This window comes from Oncorhynchus clarkii, chromosome 20, assembly GCF_045791955.1.
Source record: "Oncorhynchus clarkii lewisi isolate Uvic-CL-2024 chromosome 20, UVic_Ocla_1.0, whole genome shotgun sequence".
Taxonomy (NCBI): Eukaryota; Metazoa; Chordata; class Actinopteri; order Salmoniformes; family Salmonidae; genus Oncorhynchus; species Oncorhynchus clarkii.
Window position 1 is genome coordinate 9,123,906 of NC_092166.1, and position 17,984 is coordinate 9,141,889.

General features: G+C 41.1%; 1 protein-coding gene across 2 annotated transcripts; it reads left to right on the plus strand.

The window, feature by feature from the left end:
- The first annotated feature begins 312 nt into the window (after positions 1–312).
- Positions 313–17,657, plus strand: LOC139375842 (presenilin associated, rhomboid-like a). Of its 2 annotated transcripts, none has more exons than XM_071117755.1 (10): positions 313–436; positions 4,292–4,520; positions 7,711–7,815; positions 10,806–10,938; positions 11,508–11,603; positions 11,918–12,067; positions 12,186–12,256; positions 12,537–12,638; positions 12,821–12,918; positions 14,499–17,657. In XM_071117755.1, exons 1-10 carry the CDS (start codon positions 357–359, stop codon positions 14,647–14,649), a joined length of 1,215 nt encoding a protein of 404 aa, XP_070973856.1. In that variant the 5' UTR covers positions 313–356; the 3' UTR covers positions 14,650–17,657. The 2 variants fall into 2 exon arrangements, with proteins under 2 accessions (XP_070973856.1, XP_070973855.1); XM_071117754.1 differs by having other exon boundaries at positions 326–436; positions 11,918–12,082.
- Positions 17,658–17,984: the final 327 nt, after the last annotated feature.

Consider the following 17,984-nt stretch of genomic DNA (forward strand, 5'->3'; position numbering starts at 1 on the left):
ACTAGGGGGCAGTAAAATATTATAAATATTACTAACATGAGGTGGTAAGACAGTCTACTACTCTCAGTTCTGTTTTCCTATGTTTTGGGGGAAATGCACAAAGATTTCACATTTGCAAATATATTATTTCTACACGCAGGAAATGAATTATACTGTAAAGTGTAGCTCTCTGTTCAAGATAGACCAATTTACTCAGCACTGAATCCGAACGAAGATATTCTAGAATTCTAAGATAACCTACCCTTCTCCGCTACGGTCGAATGTAGGCTAGACTGTGTCTGTAATCTCGGTAAGCATAGAATCTTTATCCCAACCCGGCAGTGACCGTTGTGCGACGTTCGGTTGGGGTCATAAACATGGCGTGGAGAGGATATTTTGTCAAATGGACCAAAACAGAATGTATAAATTCTGTCTCCACAGTTTCGAGAGGTAGCAGGTGAGCAATGGAGAGACCCGGTTGCGCGATATATTCACGTTGGAACATTGTTGCGAACAACGACGAAGTTACGACATTGGTTGTTGCACTGGTTACCTAAGCATCTTCTGACTGTAATTTTTAGATAACTTTACTGCATTAATTGCGGCAGTTAAGTGTGTAAATACTATTGCTACAATTGTAGCTTTGTTCAATATCAAAGCCGTACGGTTGTCTCGTCATTTATTTAGAATGACACTGGCCGTGTTCGAGAGCATCAAATCCATGATGAATAATGGGTAAATGGTCACTGACTGACTGACCTACACACACAGAGTAGTTATTTATGATGCGTGGTGATTTGTAGATAATTCAGTCGGCAGTCTCCTACACTGTCGACTGATGTCGAACAAGCCCAATGACAGTCGCATTCAAATCTATTCAGCATAACGATACTTCACTGTATTTGGCATGGAAAGTTTGGCTATTGCTTTGCAAAATAGGCCTAGTCCGTCACAACGCTATTATTATGTATCCACGCTATTGAGGAATAAATTAATGGTAAACCGCAAAGAAATATCTGCAACATAGGCTAGAGAAGGATCTCAATTGCATACACCTCCCTTCCTCTCTCTTTCTCAAAACCCATTGGATGAGAAAGCCAGAGATCCCGCCCCTCTGACTTTCTCCTCCAATGGGTTTTGAGAAGGAGAGAGAACACAAGGAGAATGCAATAGTGGTGAGGAGGAGTCTCCAGCTGTGTTGAATGCTGATACTAACCATACTATTTGTGAATTGTGTATATAGTATGCTTATTTGTCATAGTATGGATATAGTTAGTATGCCAGCAGTTCCCAGATGTCGTACTACATTTGCCAAAATATGAAGTATACAATCAGAGGACACTATTTCCATACTTTAAAAGGCCCATAATGCAATTCTTCAGCATTATGGGCGTGGCTTCACATCGTTTTCAGATTTGAAGAAAATGGTGGAAAATATTCAGCCGAAGTACAACGAGAGCGGATACAAAATCATTGCTTTAACTAATTAGGACAAATGTTGAGCAATGTAATAAAGTAATGACTCCCGCCATCACAAAATCCTTCTGAGCCTGTGTACCTGATTAAAACAGAAAAGTAGGCTGATTTGAATTTTGTTATTGATAGTTTGAATTGATAAATTATATATATCATACAGTTTGTCCACCACCTACTGTACAGGTGGGTAATAAAGATCCCAAAAGGAAAAAATGTAGGGTCAAAAAAATACAACATATTATTATAATTATAGTAGATTTTTTTTTTATCAATTCAAACTATCAATTACAAAATTCAAATCAGGTGCCTACACAGGCTCAGAAGGATTTTGTGATGGCGGGACATTTCCTGACGACAGTAGTAATTGTAGTGAAAAAATGTAATAAAATAAGTCTCTGCAGTGCTTCTGCCTGTGAAGTCTTGGAGGCCCAAAAGCTTATTGGCTGCAGAAATGTTGTTTATTCGACTCGTGTGCAGTACAATTAATAACTGTGGCTATAAATGCTACAAAATCTATCTTCACAATAAGTGTCTCCAGATCACTTGATTTTTGTTCCATTCTTGGACTTCACTGTTGTCCACTCATCTTTCTCAACAACTGTACTCGACATGCTTTCAGCTTCAAACGATACTTCTGCTTCCACCATTTCCACTCTTCCCTTACCTCACACTCGGACGGAGATGGATTGTAGTTTTTATGGCTTGATATCAGGAGATGGCGACGAAAAGTTTGATTAAACAATTCAGAGAATAATTATTTAAGGTGAGCAAATCGATATACAATCCCGAAATCAGCTGTAACTGTCAATTGTAAAAAACAAAGCTTAAAACGATGCTTCAATTAATCTGAAACCAGAATATGAATGGTGAATTCGCTTCCAGACACGGAAGCTGTGTTCGAATACTAACATACTGTATACTACATACTATTAGTTGATTTTAGTATACCGTAAACAAACAGTATGCCTTCAGTTGAGCGTACTAGCTCTTTGCCTGTCTACCGGAAGTTGATGCTGTTGCTATGCAACCTCTTGCTAGCTAGTTAGCATAACATAGTTGTTGGGAACACCATTATACCAAAGAAGACTATCCATCTCCTGAATTAGTCCAGCTGGTGCACATGCACAGTAGGCCTTAGCTCGTTTTCCCTGGCTAAACTATGCTAGTTTTTGTCCTCATAGCCAAACTTCAGAAATACTGCACCCTCAACTTCAAAACTCTTTTGTTAGTTATACAATCCTCCTCACCACTCCATGGTGAACGTGCAAAAAACTGACAGAATTCAGATATGATGTCCTTGTTTTAGCACTATCCACCCAGTTTTTAAACTGTTTTTTAAAATGTTTTCAAATTCTTTTAGTTTATTTCAGCAGGTAGGCCAGTTGAGAACAAGTTCTCATTTACAACTGCGACCTGGCCAAGATAAAGCAAAGCAGTGCGACAAAAACAACCCAGAGTTACACATAAACAAACGTACAGTCAATAACACAAAATAAAGATTTTTCTATTTATGTACAGTGTGTGCAAATGCAGAAGAGTAGGGAGGTAGGCAATAAATAGGCCCTAGTTGCGAAAATATGTACAATTTAGCATTAATACTGGAGTGATAGATGTGCAGATGATAATGTGCAAGTAGAGATACTGCGGTGCAAAAGAGCAAGAGGGTAAGTAATAATATGGGGATGCGGTAGTCGGGTGTGCTATTTACAGATTGGCTCTGTACAGGTACAGTGATCAGTAAGCTGCTCAGACAGCTGATGCTTAAAGTTAGAGGGCGATATAAGACTCCAGCTTCAGAGAATTTGGTCCAGTCATTGGCATCAGAGAACTAGAAGGAAAGGCGGCCAATGTAAGTTTTGGCTTTGGGGATGACCAGTGCAATGTACCAGCTGGAGCGCGTGCTACGGGTGAGTGTTGCTATGATGACCAGTGAGCTGAGATAAGGTGGGGCTTTACCTAGCAAAGACTTATAGATGAAATTATTGGCGTCTTGAAGATAAAATTGGCATCATGTATACTCTACTAATTAACATACAAAATAAGAGTAACGGAGAGAAATGCACAATACGGCAAACTTGGTAAAACTAGGAATTTGTGGTAAGTGCATGGGGCCGCCATCTTTTTGCACCTCAGCTATAGAGCTCACAGCTGGTAGTTCCAAAACCCGGAAATGAGTTACCTCTGGTTCGTTCAGCCATCCGTATGGGGGAAAATGTTTTGGGATAAACGCTGAAGATGTTTTGTTGTATGAGATTTTGTTTAAAAAAAAATATCAGTCAGTTAACCTTTTATGAATTATGTTGTTTTGATGACATAAATGCTTCAAAATTCACAAAAAATAATATTAGCTGATGTCATAGAACAAAATGTATAAGATCTCCTAAGCCTGTGTGCACCACAGACGTTACTCGTTTTACCATAAACATTATTCTCAGTGTTTATCCAAAAACCCTACAAAAACGGCATTCATTTCCCCATAGGCTTTGTCCAACAAACCATGGCAGAGTTAGTGCCTACAAAAAGACGCCATTACTATTTCCCTAGGTCTTAACGTTCATCCGCATTGTGGCTGCCAGGAACTTACCAAACGGGGGAGTGGCCAGTGTTAAGGTCAAGAGGGTGCATCAGCAGTAGAGACCTGAAGTACAACGAGATATAGTATTCTTGCAAAACGCATTTTGTCAGCGTTCGATGAGCTGTGACCTACTCATCTGGATGAAACCAAGGAAAAGATTAATGAAAACATCCACACATCCGCATAATCTGTAGATCTATGGATCATCTGTTCCAAACCAATGTGTGTTAACAAGTTGTCTTCCTGTGTACCCTTCTAAAGGTTCACCCTCCACCCCCAGCAGAGGTGTGGTTTCCGGAAAGAAGCAAGGAAACCAGAGACATGGAAGAGGGACCGGGGCATCCCAGAAGAAACAGGCCCTCCCCCCTCTGAGGCTGCCGATGCGGTGGTGTCTCGGAAAGCGGTGCCCCTTAAATCAGGACCCCCACCCCCTGGCGCGGCCCCCAGGCGTACTGGAAAGCTGTTCAAGCCCTTTATGTTCACAATAGGGGTAGGTTCTAGCCTTTTTTATTCCCCAAAATGTTTCATATGGGAAGTCACTGTTCTATAGTTTTCATTCATATGTATTCATTGAGTATTCATATTTAACATATAGAATCATATACAATTGAAGTCGGGAAGTTTACATTTCACTTAGGTTGGAGTCATTAAAACTCGTTTTTTTAAACCACTCCGCAAATTTCTTGTTAACAAACTATAGTTTTGGGAAGTCGGTTAGGACACCTACTTTGTGCATGACACAAGTCATTTTTCCAATAATTGTTTACAGACAGATTATTTAACTTATAATTCACTGTATCACAATTCCAGTGGGTCAGAAGTTTACAATAACTAAGTTGACTCTGCCTTTAAACAGCTTGGAAAATTCCCAAAAATGATGTCATGGCTTTAGAAGCTTCTGATAGGCTAATTTACATAATTTGAGTCAATTGGAGGTATACCTGTAGATGTATTTTGATTGACATCATGGGAAATCCCCAAAAATTGTAGACCTCCAAAAGTCTGGTTCGTCCTTGGGAGCAATTTCCAAATGGCTGAAGGTACCACATTCATCTGTACAAACAATAGTACGCAAGTATAAACACCATGGGACCACGCAGCTGCCATACCGCTCAGGAAGGAGACTCCTTCTGTCTCCTAGAGATGAACGTACTTTGGTGCGAAAAGTGCAAATCAATCCCAGAACAACAGCAAAGGACCTTGTGATGATGCTGGAGGAAACGGGTACAAAAGTATCTTTATCCACAGTAAAACAAGTCCTATATCAACATAACCTGAAAGGCCGTTCAGCAAGGAAGAAGCCGCTGCTCCAAAACCGCCATAAAAATGCCAGACTACGATTTGCAACTGCACATGGAGACAAAGATCATACTTTTTGGAGAAATGTCCTCTGGTCTGATGAAACAAAAATAGGACTGTTTGGCCATAGTGACCACCGTTATCTTTGGAGGAAAAAGGGGGAGGCTTGCAAGCCGAAGAACACCATCCCAACCGTGAAGCACGAGGGTGGCAGCATCATGTTGTGGGGGTGCTTTGCTGCAGGAGCAACTGATGCACTTCACAAAATAGATGGCATCATGAGGGGGAAAAATGATGTGGTTATATTGAAGAAACATCTCAAGACATCAGTCAGGAGGTTAAAGCTTGGTCGCAAATGGACAATGACCCCAAGCATACTTCCAAAGTTATGGCAAAATGGCTTAAGGACAACAAAGTCAAGATATTGGAGTGGCCATCACAAAGCCCTGACCTCAATCCTATAGAAAATATGTGGTCAGAACTGAAGAAGTGTGTGTGAGCAAGGAGGCCTACAAACCTGACTCAGTTACACCAGCTCTGTCTGGAGGAATGGGCCAAAATTCACCCAACTTATTGTGGAAAGCTTGTGGAAGGCTACCCAAAACGTTTGATCCAAGTTAAACAATTTAAAGGCATTGCTACCAAATACTAATTGAGTGTATGTAAACTTCTGACCCACTGGGAATGTCATGAAATAAATAAAAAGCTGAAATAAATCATTCTCTCTACTGTTATTCTGACATTTCACATTCTTAAAATAAAGTGTTGATCCTAACTGACCTAAAACAGACCTAAAACTAGGATTAAATGTCAGGAATTGTGAAAAATGTATTTGGCTAGTGTACGTAAACTTCCGACTTCATTGTATATGCAACTCAATGTCTTTAAAACTTCTTACAGCTGAAATCCCGTTAACGGGATCGATATGACAACAGCCAGTGAAAGCTTCAGGGCGCCAAATTCAAACAACCAAAATCTCATAATTAAAATTCCTCAAACATACAAGTATTAAACACCATTTTAAAGATAAACTTGTTGTTAATCCCACCACAGTGTCTGATTTCAAAAAGGCTTCACGACGAAAGCATAGCATGCGATTATGTTAGGTCAGCACCTAGTCACAGAAAAACACAGCCATTTTTCCAGCCAAAGAGAGGAGTCACAAAAAACAAAAATAGAGAAAATGAATCACTAACCTTTGATGATCTTCATTAGATGACATTCATAGGACTTCATGCTACTCAATACATGTATGTTTTGTTCGATAAAGTTCATATTTATATCCAAAAATGTTACATTGGCGCGTTATGTTCAGTAATGTTTTGCTTCCAAAACATCCAGTGATTTTTCAGAGAGCCACATCAATTTACAGAAATAGTCATAATAAACATTGATAAAAGATACACGTGTTATGCATGGTATTAAAGATAAACTTCTCCTTAATGAAACCGCTTTGTCAGATAAAAAAAAAGCACTCCATGCAATAATCTGATTACAGTGCTCAGGCACCAAAACAAGTCATACAGATACTTGCCATGTTGTGGAGTCAATAGAAGTCAGAAATAGCATTATAAATATTCACTTACCTTTGATCATCATCGGAATGCACTCCCAGGAATCCCAGTTCCACAATAAATGTTTGTTTTGTTCGATAAAGTCCATCATTTATGTCCAAATACCTCCTTTTTGTTTGCGCGTTTAGTTCACAAATCCAAATTTACACGGCGCAGGCACTTAGTACAGTCAACAGTTCCATTACAGTTCATGTCAAACGATGTATAGAATCCATCTTTAGGATGTTTTTATCATAAATCTTCAATAATATTCCAACCGGACAAATCCTTTGTCTTTAGAAAGGACCGCAGCTAACTCTCGGCGAGACTGAGCTCATGGCATTCTGCCAGACACCTGACTCAAACAGCTCTTATTCTCTCCCCCTTCACAGTAGAAGCCTGAAACAAGGTTCTAAAGACTGTTGACATCGAGTGGAAGCCTTAGGAAGTGCAATCGCACCAAATTTTACACTGTATATTGGATAGGCAAAGACTTGAAAACCTACAAACCTCAGATTTCCCACTTCCTGGTTGAATTTTTTCTCAAGTGTTTGCCTGCCATGTGAGTTCTGTTATACTCACAGACATCATTAAACAATTTTAGAAACTTCGGAGTGTTTTCTATCCAAATCTACTAATAATATGCATATCTTAGCTTCTGGGCCTGAGTAGCAGGCAGTTTACTCTGGGCACCTTATTCATCCAAGCTACTCAATACTGCCCCCAGCCATAAGAAGTAACTTACAAGTAAATGTTTATCCAGTGAACTAAGCTGCACGGCGCGCAGTCCAAGAAAAAGGAAGGTAAGCTTGTCTGACTCCATGTTAGTTTACAGGGTGCTCCTTTGGTGCGGCCGCCATCTTGCAATACGAGTCCTTGAAGTCACGAGTGAAGACGGCCAAGGACGAGGCTGAGCAGGAGAAAAACGGAAAGGTAAGGGTGTGATGGAGATGTATTATTTGTGTGACAAAATGCAGGGTTTTGTACAGGATGCTTGAGGTGCTTGAATTTGGAACTTAAATACCTCAAATTTGACATTTTCTCAAGTTGGTACTTGAAAAGTACTTGAATTAAAAGAGGAGAACAGAAAATGGTCAAATATGTTAATTTGGAAAATATTAGAACAATTTAGTGGTTTTGCTAATTAATTTACAGGCAGATTACTGAGTTTTATTTCCTCATGTGTTGGGTTGCCAGGCGTGCTCATTCCCCCCACACTTCCACTCAACCAGGCAGGTACAGAACTGACTGATTAGGTGCCGCCAAAACGTCACATCGATAGCTAGAATGTTGGGCAAATGTAGATTCCAATATTGTTTTCTCGTCTTAAAAAAAAACAAAAACTTTTACCCCCATTTCTCCCCAAGTTATAGTCTTGTCCCTTCGCTGCAACTCCCGTACAGACTTGGGATAGGCGAAGGTCGAGAGCTATGCGTCCTCCGAAACACGATCCAACCAAGCCGAACTGCTTCTTGACACACTGTTCGTTTAACCCAGAAGCCAGCTGCACCAATGTGTCGGAGGAAACACCATACACCTGGTGACCGTGTCAGTGTGCATTGCGCCCGGCCCGCCACAGGAGTCGCTAGTGTGCGATGGGACAAGAACATCCCTGCCGGCCAAACCCTCCCCTAACCCGGACGATGCTGGGCCAATTGTGCACTGCCCCATGAGTCTCCTGGTCACGACAGAGCCTGGACCTCTAGAGATCCAGAGCCTGGACCTCTAGACAGTGGTCTAAGGCACTGTCGATGCAGTGCCTTAGACCACTGTGCCACTCACCAGGCCCCATAGATTCAAACCTGCCTGGCAGGATATTGATGTTTATGAATGGGTTTTGCCAGAACCAACCAGGGATGTAGTTGGAGGGTGAACGTCGTTTACGCACCTTTTTATTTGTGAAATAGCGTTTAATCACCTTTTCTTTTCTTTTGTTCATTATCGTTTATCCACTTATTATTGCTTTCCCAGTGTTGATCATCGCTCAGAAGGATTCTGGAGCTGACTTCTAGTTGCATCCCCCTACCTCTACGAATGATTCATGTATTCTCGTTATGTTCGCCTGCTCCCCCCGGATTTTCTTTATTTCGAGCAGCACCTTCATTCTCCACTCTGTCCAAAGGGAAACTCGGCCCACGACATACATAGGTCAAGAGGTGAAATGAACTACCTCAGCCCAGACCTACAGTGGGCAAGTAGCAGAGAGACGCCGCTGACAATGGGAATTATTTTAACATCCCTCGACTCCTGCCGTCTCAACAGACATCCTTCAAACAACCCCTCCCCCTACAACTGGTAAATAGTGGCTGATATTTCAGTCAGATGTCTAGCTTGCTCAAGGGCTCTGTCTTTTAGCCAGCTAACTAGCTATAACTAGCTGGCTAGAAGGATGAAGTTGGAAGCTAACGGTGAACGGAGCCTGACCTCAGCAGGAGCAGTTGACTGAAATTAAGATAGCTATAATTGAAAGATGGGCTGCTAGAAGTTCTCATAACAAAATAGAGAGTAGTGAGACAAGACAGTGGTGAGTCAGGCTGCAATGAAGGAAGCAAAGGAGATACACAGAGAGAGGAAGCATTGAAGCCAGCAGGGAGACAAGTTAGTAGTACAGTGGTTCCCAAACTAGGGGGCCAGGACCCATGTGGGGTCCCCTAAAATTTAAATAGGGTCCCCTGAGAGAATCTTTAATCTTATCAAACACATTAACTTGTTTCTCATCAAATGGGTATAGAACACAACATTTCAGAGTCAACTAAGATACATTTTATACTGTCAGAATTCACTTTCATGTCATTATGTGTTGGGACAGCCTGTGGGACCTAAAATGTAGTGAAATTTTAAGACTATTAAGACAATTTAATATGTACACTGAACAAAAATATAAACGCAACATGCAACAATTTCAAAGATTTTACTGAGTTACAGTTCATATGAGGAAATCAGTCAACATCATCAGTCCTGACTTACCACTCATATATGAAGTGAAACACGTATTATTGAGCAGTGGTGTAAAGTACTTAAGTAAAAATACTTTAAAGTACTACATAAATCATTTTTTCAGACTATCTGATCTTTACTATTTATATTTTGGACAACTTTTAATTCACTACATTCCTTTAAGAAAATAATGTACTTTTTCACTCCATACATTTTCCCTGACACCCAGAAGTTCTCGCTACATTTTGAATGCTTAGCAGGACAGGAAAATGGTCCAATTCACGCACTTATCAAGAGAACTTCCTTGCTGCCTCTGATCTGGTTGACTCACTAAACACACACTTCGTTTGTAAATTACGTCGGAGTATTGGAGTGTGCCTCTGGCTATCCGTAAATGTAAAGACAAATAAAATGGTGCAGTCTGATTTGCATAATAAAGAATTTGAAATGATTTATACTTTTATTTTTTATACTTAAGTATATTTGAGCAAATATATGTTTTGATACATAAGTATATCTAAAACCAAATACTTGTAGACTTTTACTCAAGTAGTATTTTACTGGGTGACTGTCACTTTCACTTGAGTCATTTTATGTTAAGGTCCTTTTACTCAAGTATGATGCTTGGGGGCCTTTTCCTGCTGGCTTTTTCCTGCGCTTGCTGACTTTTTTTACTGGGTGACTCTCACTTTTACTTGAGTCATTTTATGTTATCTTTACTTTTACTCAGGAATGAGGCTTGGGGACTTTTTCCACCACTGTTATTGGGTAGAACTTGTTAGGTAGTGATGAATAGTAAACTTTTTTTTTTGTTTGTGGTGATATACTGCCATCTGTGGCGACTAGAAACAATTGCATAATGGGAACATTTAATAAATTGATGGTCCTTGAAAATGTATTTGAAAGTCCTTGAATTTGACTTGCCACTGTCTGTACGAACCATGAAAATGACAAATGTGTGTCTCCTCTTGTATTTGGATCCTAAGGCATCACAAAACATGACATACTGGCACAACTGGTGGAACCAGCTAACAGACTTCCAGAAACAGGTCATCCTGCTCATGTCCTTTGTAGACGATTTCTGGAGCAGCCTGACTGAGGGTCAGCAGATGGCCACTGGTAAGGATCCCTGAAAGGGTGATGGATAACGGGGAGGAATGGGCGACTACGGCCCAGGAGGACCACAGTGTGTGCTTCAGATGCCATTCCAGCCCAGCTCTAACACTCCTAATTTAAAGTGGACTATGGTTTAAATTTTAAAGGCCATGATTAGTTGATTTGTAGTGTGTTGGAGCAGGGATGGACGCAAAAGCTTGCACACACTGTGGCGGCTGGTGCCTGAATTGAGGGTATTACGGTCAACAAGATAGAGAGGCTGCCTTAGGACCAGCAAAGGCATAAATGTTCAAAGCATGAGTTGAAATTTAGTTGCATCATGACATGGAATCAAGGTAGTGTTCATTAGGACACAGCGTAGAACGAAAAATGATAATGAACGTTTCTTATTGGGACATGTTCAGATAGTAAACGTTTGACATCGTTTTCTTACATTTCGTTGCCTACCAAAACATGACCCTGTGCTAGCCTATATCCATAAGTGTTCTCTCTGTCCAGATGTGCCCCGTTCTCTGTTAGCTACCTTTTTTAATACCCTCTAACCCTTTGTTCACATCATATCTCTGTGATAGGGATCATAGCGGTCAATGCTGTGGTGCTCTGCTGTTGGCGAATACCCTCCATGCAACGATTCATGGTCAAGTACTTTACTGCCAACCCAGCCTCCAGTAAGTACTGTTTCTGTGTGTGAGTGTGGTGGTGGCCCGTTGGGGTTGAGTCATTTCAATGCAGCTGAATAATGTTGTTATTTTTGGTCGATTTTAGAAATCCCTCCCAACTCTACAGTGATTTGTAGTCACACTCTCTCCTCCCTATAGTTCTCCTGGACTTCAGTCTGAAAGCCTGCATTATCAACACACATCAGGGGATACATTATCCTGGAGAGAAAGAGCAGATCTGTGCAAAAAAAATACTGTTAGCCTCCATTTTAATTTTGCTCAATGATAAGACTGACTCGCTTCTCCCTTCCTCTTCCTCACAGAGACGCGGTGCCTTCCCATGCTCCTCTCCACCTTCAGCCATTACTCTATAATCCACATGGCGGCCAACATGTACGTCCTGTGGACCTTCTCCTCCAGCATCGTCTCTCTCCTGGGGAAGGAGCAGTTCCTCGCTGTCTATCTCTCTGCTGGTACCAGCCTACATAGTCTGTGTGTGTGTGTGATGTCTGTTCATTTGCGTGTGTTTGAGTGTATATGTTAGGTTATTTTCAGAGACTGCTGTTGACTCTCATCTCTCTACATTGTCAGGTGTGATCTCCACTATGGTGAGCTACTTGTGTAAGACCAGCACGGGACGCCTGCATCCCTCTCTTGGGGCGGTAAGAGTCCTCACATGTCCCCCATTTGTGGTACACTTTACTATACAATACTGTCCACTTGTTCATTACTGTAGGACCAAAGAATATCGTACTGTGATTTCTTTAAGCCAGGAAACATACACACATTATTACATTGCTGTTATGATTAAAATGGGAGTTGGTGGTTTAGTGATAACCAACATTACTCACGTCTCCTCTGTTTATTACCGCGGTCGGTCCTGGCTCTGATGTCACTTCCTGATCCTGGTTCTGACGTCACTTCCTGTGATTTGACTTCCAGTCGGGGGCCATCATGACGGTCCTGGCCGCGGTCTGCACCAAGATGCCCGAGGCCAAACTGGGAATCATCCTGCTGCCCATGGTCAGCTTCACTGCAGGCAACGTGAGTGATGTGATGTGTTTGTGGCAGGGGTGCCTGTGTATGACCACGTCAAGCAAAGCAGTGTATATAACATAGTTAATCTGCACTCAACACGTCTATTCGTTGTAATTCAAAGTGTGTATAAACATCTGTAGGGTTGTGGGGAGGCAGAGTCTTACCGCGCGCATTGCTCTTTTTTTTAGGCCTTGAAAGCGATCGTTGCCATGGATGCAGCGGGGCTCATTATGGGATGGAGGCTGTTTGATCATGCGGCTCACCTTGGAGGAGCCCTCTTCGGAGTGTGAGTGTTTGATCACTGCAGAAATGGGCGACTGGACTCACCAGAGCCCAAATGGCATATCTGTAAAATATCTGTTAAGCAACTGATTTCACATATAATGCATAGCCGTATCCCCAAGCCAATATTAGTGAGGTGATTCATATCCACAAGTGAGAGATGGTGAAAATGCGATTTCTGTTTGACTGTTACATAGGTTTTGTATCCTTTTTCAATTACGACAACAATTTACACAAATAGTTGCACATTCAAAGACTGTTAAGACAGAGATTTCTGGACCTTTTAGGATCTAGATCTGGTCAAATTAGATAGAGCCTCATAATACCCCTATGACACCAGACACCTTATAATACCATAATTCCCCTATGACACCGGACACCTTATAATACCATAATTCCCCTATGACACCAGACACCTTATAATACCATAATACCCCTATGACACCAGACACCTTATAATACCATAATACCCCTATGACACCAGACACCTTATAATACCATAATTCCCCTATGACACCAGACACCTTATAATACCATAATACCCCTATGACACCAGACACCTTATAATACCATAATACCCCTATGACACCAGACACCTTATAATACCATAATACCACTATGACACCAGACACCTTATAATACCATAATTCCCCTATGACACCAGACACCTTATAATACCATAATACCCCTATGACACCATATAATACCCCTATGACACCAGACACCTTATAATACCATAATTCCCCTATGACACCGGACACCTTATAATACCATAATTCCCCTATGACACCGGACACCTTATAATACCATAATTCCCCTATGACACCAGACACCTTATAATACCATAATACCCCTATGACACCATATAATACCATAATACCCCTATGACACCAGACACCTTATAATACCACTATGACACCAGACACCTTATAATACCATAATACCCCTATGACACCAGACACCTTATAATACCATAATTCCCCTATGACACCAGGCACCTTATAATACCATAATTCCCCTATGACACCAGACACCTTATAATACCATAATTCCCCTATGACACCAGGCACCTTATAATACCATAATTCCCCTATGACACCAGACACCTTATAATACCATAATTCCCCTATGACACCAGACACCTTATAATACCATAATTTCCCCTATGACACCAGACACCTTATAATACCATAATATCCCTATGACACCAGACACCTTATAATACCATAATATCCCTATGACACCAGAGACCTAATAATACCATAATTCCCCAATGACACTGGCCACCTCATTCATGATATCTCCATATTATCATCCATGATTAGTTGTTTTGTGTTCATTTAAAGCCATCTTAATTAGACTGAATTTAATACATTTCTAATAGTAATTAATAAAAATTAAATAGTGGTCCTATTTCAGTTTAGTCGTAAGTAATATAGATGTCCTGTATGGCTCAGTTGGAACTTGCAACGTCAAGATTATGGGTTCGATTCCCAGGGCCACCCATATGTAAAACGCATGACTGTAAGTTGCTTTGACTAAAAGCATCCGTTATTAATATAATCCATACTGTCTCTCCTGCAGGTGGTATGTAGCATACGGCCACAAGCTGATGTGGAGGAAGAGGGAGCCACTGGTCAAGGCATGGCACAGCATGAGATCTCAGGCCCCTGGTGGACGGGGCAGGCCTGGGGGTTCGGGCGGCGACGGGGGCAGACCTGGACCCCCAACATAGCACTCTGGGAAGTTGGCCCATAACCACTGATCAGGTGTCAGATATTCCTCACCCCCCCAATTGGTTAGGATTGGCTGTAGGGGGTATCTGAACCTAAATCTGTGGTTAGGGGGAATCTTCTACCTCAAGAAGCCTTTTTTTGGTACTTATGCCTGGTGATATCCAGCTGACAGCTGTGGAGGGCGGGACCCAGCACCCCAAACCTCTGTTCTTCTAATTGGCGCGTTCCTCTGCCCAGGTGTTGCTGACGCATGCCTTATCTGACGTCTGGATAGGTATTTTAAGTATCAGCCAACCACATCATATGTTATAGCAATCTGGAGCCCGACGGCACAGTCAATGACGTGGCACGCAACCATTGGTTGATGCATGCAACATCTGAGCAGGGGAACGCAACCAATCTAATCAGAGAGAGTGGACATATTTGTGACTAAGATGGCAGTCTTGTTTTAGGAGGATTTCAAACAGTACTCTATTGTAGCTAAGTCCTAAGGGATGAATGATTCATTTGGTTTGATAACAGTGACTGTACTCTAGTACAGATGATGTTGGCTTTATCATTATGGGGTAGTTTCTATGAAGATGTGAGATGTTACCATAGAGATATTGTATTACATAATGTATTCATATTCTATGTCTATGGTTGATACAGAGACTGCTTCCTGTTCTCTAAACCTGACTTCCTGTTTGTAAGGAAGTGGTTAACGGAGAATGACCGTCCTGGACTAAAACAACAAACTTCGTCATTGACCATAAGAACTTCAACTTCCTTGTAGTTTGTAGGTGTGCTGGCGCTGCCAGAGGTTTCTGAAAGGTTGAGGTGCTTATCTTGGTAAAACATTTTGTAAATCCTGAGCCTTACAAAAAAGGTACATAACACGCCAAAAATGTCCTCAACACTGCAGTACTCTTTAATTAAAAAGGTCACCTTCATCTTCACTGGGGTAGTACATTTGGGTTTAAAGGGATACTTCAGGATTTTCCCAGAGTCAAGATGAACTCATGGATGTCATGTTTATATCTGCATGCAGTAGAGGTAGTTTTGCTGCACGCAGCGCTGGCACAAGGCAGTTTCTCTGGACCCCTGTAAGGTCGGAGTTCGTCCCCCTCCTCCCTAAAATAAAAATCCAATGCGTCAGCCAGACAGCCATTCACAAAGTATAGACTACAGATTGCTGTCTGTGGTGCTGAAATTGCGACGTGTCTATGCAGCGGGCCGATCGAATCAACCTGGTCTCAGAGCATTTCGTATTATTCTGTATGTAAATCCGAGACACTCCATTTAGTATGATATGTTACGAATTTGCAGACGTACAATGTAAAAAAAATTGCAAAACGAGTTAAGAATTCTAGCTAGGTGGCTAACATTAGCTAGGCTAGGGGTTAGGGTTAAGTTGAAGAGTTAGTTTAAAGGGTTGGGAGAAGGGTTAGCTAACATGCTAGGTAGTTGCTAAGCAGTTGCAAAGTAGCAAGTAGTTAAAAGTTGCTAAAATGCTAAAGATCTCCTCGATGAGATTTGAGCTCGCAACCTTTGGGTTGGTAGACATTCGCGTTATACGCCAAGTAACCATCTGTCTTATGTAACCATACGAAACGGAGTGTCCTTAGATTTACGTACAGAATAATACAAAATTCTCTGAGACCAGGCTGATGGAATTGATGATAGGGTTTCTGTGGTGCCCGAGCATGTAGCCTATAGCGTTGCTTCAGCTAATATATGTTTATTAGGTCTATTTGGTTGTCATTTTCTCATGTTAAGCCTAACATTTCACTAAGCTATACAGGGTGTTACAAGGCTGCCATGATTTAGACTGCTGGCTGGCGGCAATAATGTAATGACTTGTTCTGTAATTAAAGTTTGAATTTCAAACATTGCAGATTGGTCAAATACATTTTCGGTACAACAGAATACTAATCGGCAATCAATTGATTAAAAAATTATAATAATTCAATTGTTCTGTATAGCCTATCTGAGCCTGCCTGACATGAGGTGTCCTCATGCTCTCTCCCAGCTTGGATAGGAAGTTGTGTGTAAAACCAGTCTATTAATGCCAAATAATAGTCAGCACACCTTCAAAACACTAGCTTACATTGTTTCATTATGCAGTGTAGCCTACTATCTATACCTATATACAGTATTTATACAAATTACACATCAAAAAGCCTAACAATGAGGACAAATCCTTGGCTTGGGATACATTTTGCCACAATTTAGTGTTGAACTCAGCAGGTTTTGTCTGGCTAATAGCTGACAGAAATGGGCTGCAATCAAGGTAATTTAAGTCCAACTTGAGACTCCCCTGAGCTTCTGAGACATTGTACATTATATGTCCATTACACAATTTAAACTTAGTCTTGAATGATGTATGCCAAGATATACCAGAGATAAGACTGTTGATATTGCTACCACATAACTCAAACACAGCATCACCAGTATGAATAAAATCGCAAACCACTTTTTTAGTTTGAGCCCCCCCCCATAACTGTTGTCCAGTATCCTACACAGCTTCCTGTACAGTTACTCTTTCCGGAACGTTTTGAAGCCGGTCATTAAGGAGAATGAGAGGCTCAATTAAAGATGTTGCAGAACTGCTGTATTTAAATCACCACTCCCTGCTGTTGCTATGGCAATCAAACTGTTTTTAACTGTCGCTTCTGCGGGGAGATCGTTTTATAAAAACTAAAACTCACAAACAACTACTTAAGAATTAAACATTAGGGTCTCGGTCTGATATGCGTTTTTGAACACCTGCCCAGTGGGCAAAACCTGGTTGAAAAGACGTATTGTATGACGTATTTTTATGACTGCTCATTCTGGTTGGAAAAGGATGTTGTTTTTACGTATTTGTCTGACGACAATACGACCAGTTGGTCATAATTGTGACCATTATATTATGTAGCCTACTGGTCATAGTTAATACCGTCATAACCTGGTAATGACCACATGACTACAGCTTATTACCTACTGTAAAAAAAATATTGCAGAGAATAAAGTTGGAAATTGAAAACGGTGTTCATTACATTTCTGTGTTTCCATAGTCAACAATGGAAGTTTAGATCTGCAACATATTCTTACATTTTAAAATAGATCAAGCAATAGCAGAAACAAATCGACGTCACCATTTTTTGTACACCTGTATACATTAATTGTTTCATAATTCACCCACAGACAGGGACAAAGAGTATATAAAGACCCATTGTGTTTTATTATAAGAGTGGTGTGATTGGGTAGGTCCTCATCAAGGACCTCTGAGCACAGAAGTCGATCTGGGGCGTAGTGACCCTCCTGAAGAGTCGTTGTGATGGGTCAGATCTGGAGCGTAGTGGCCCTCCTG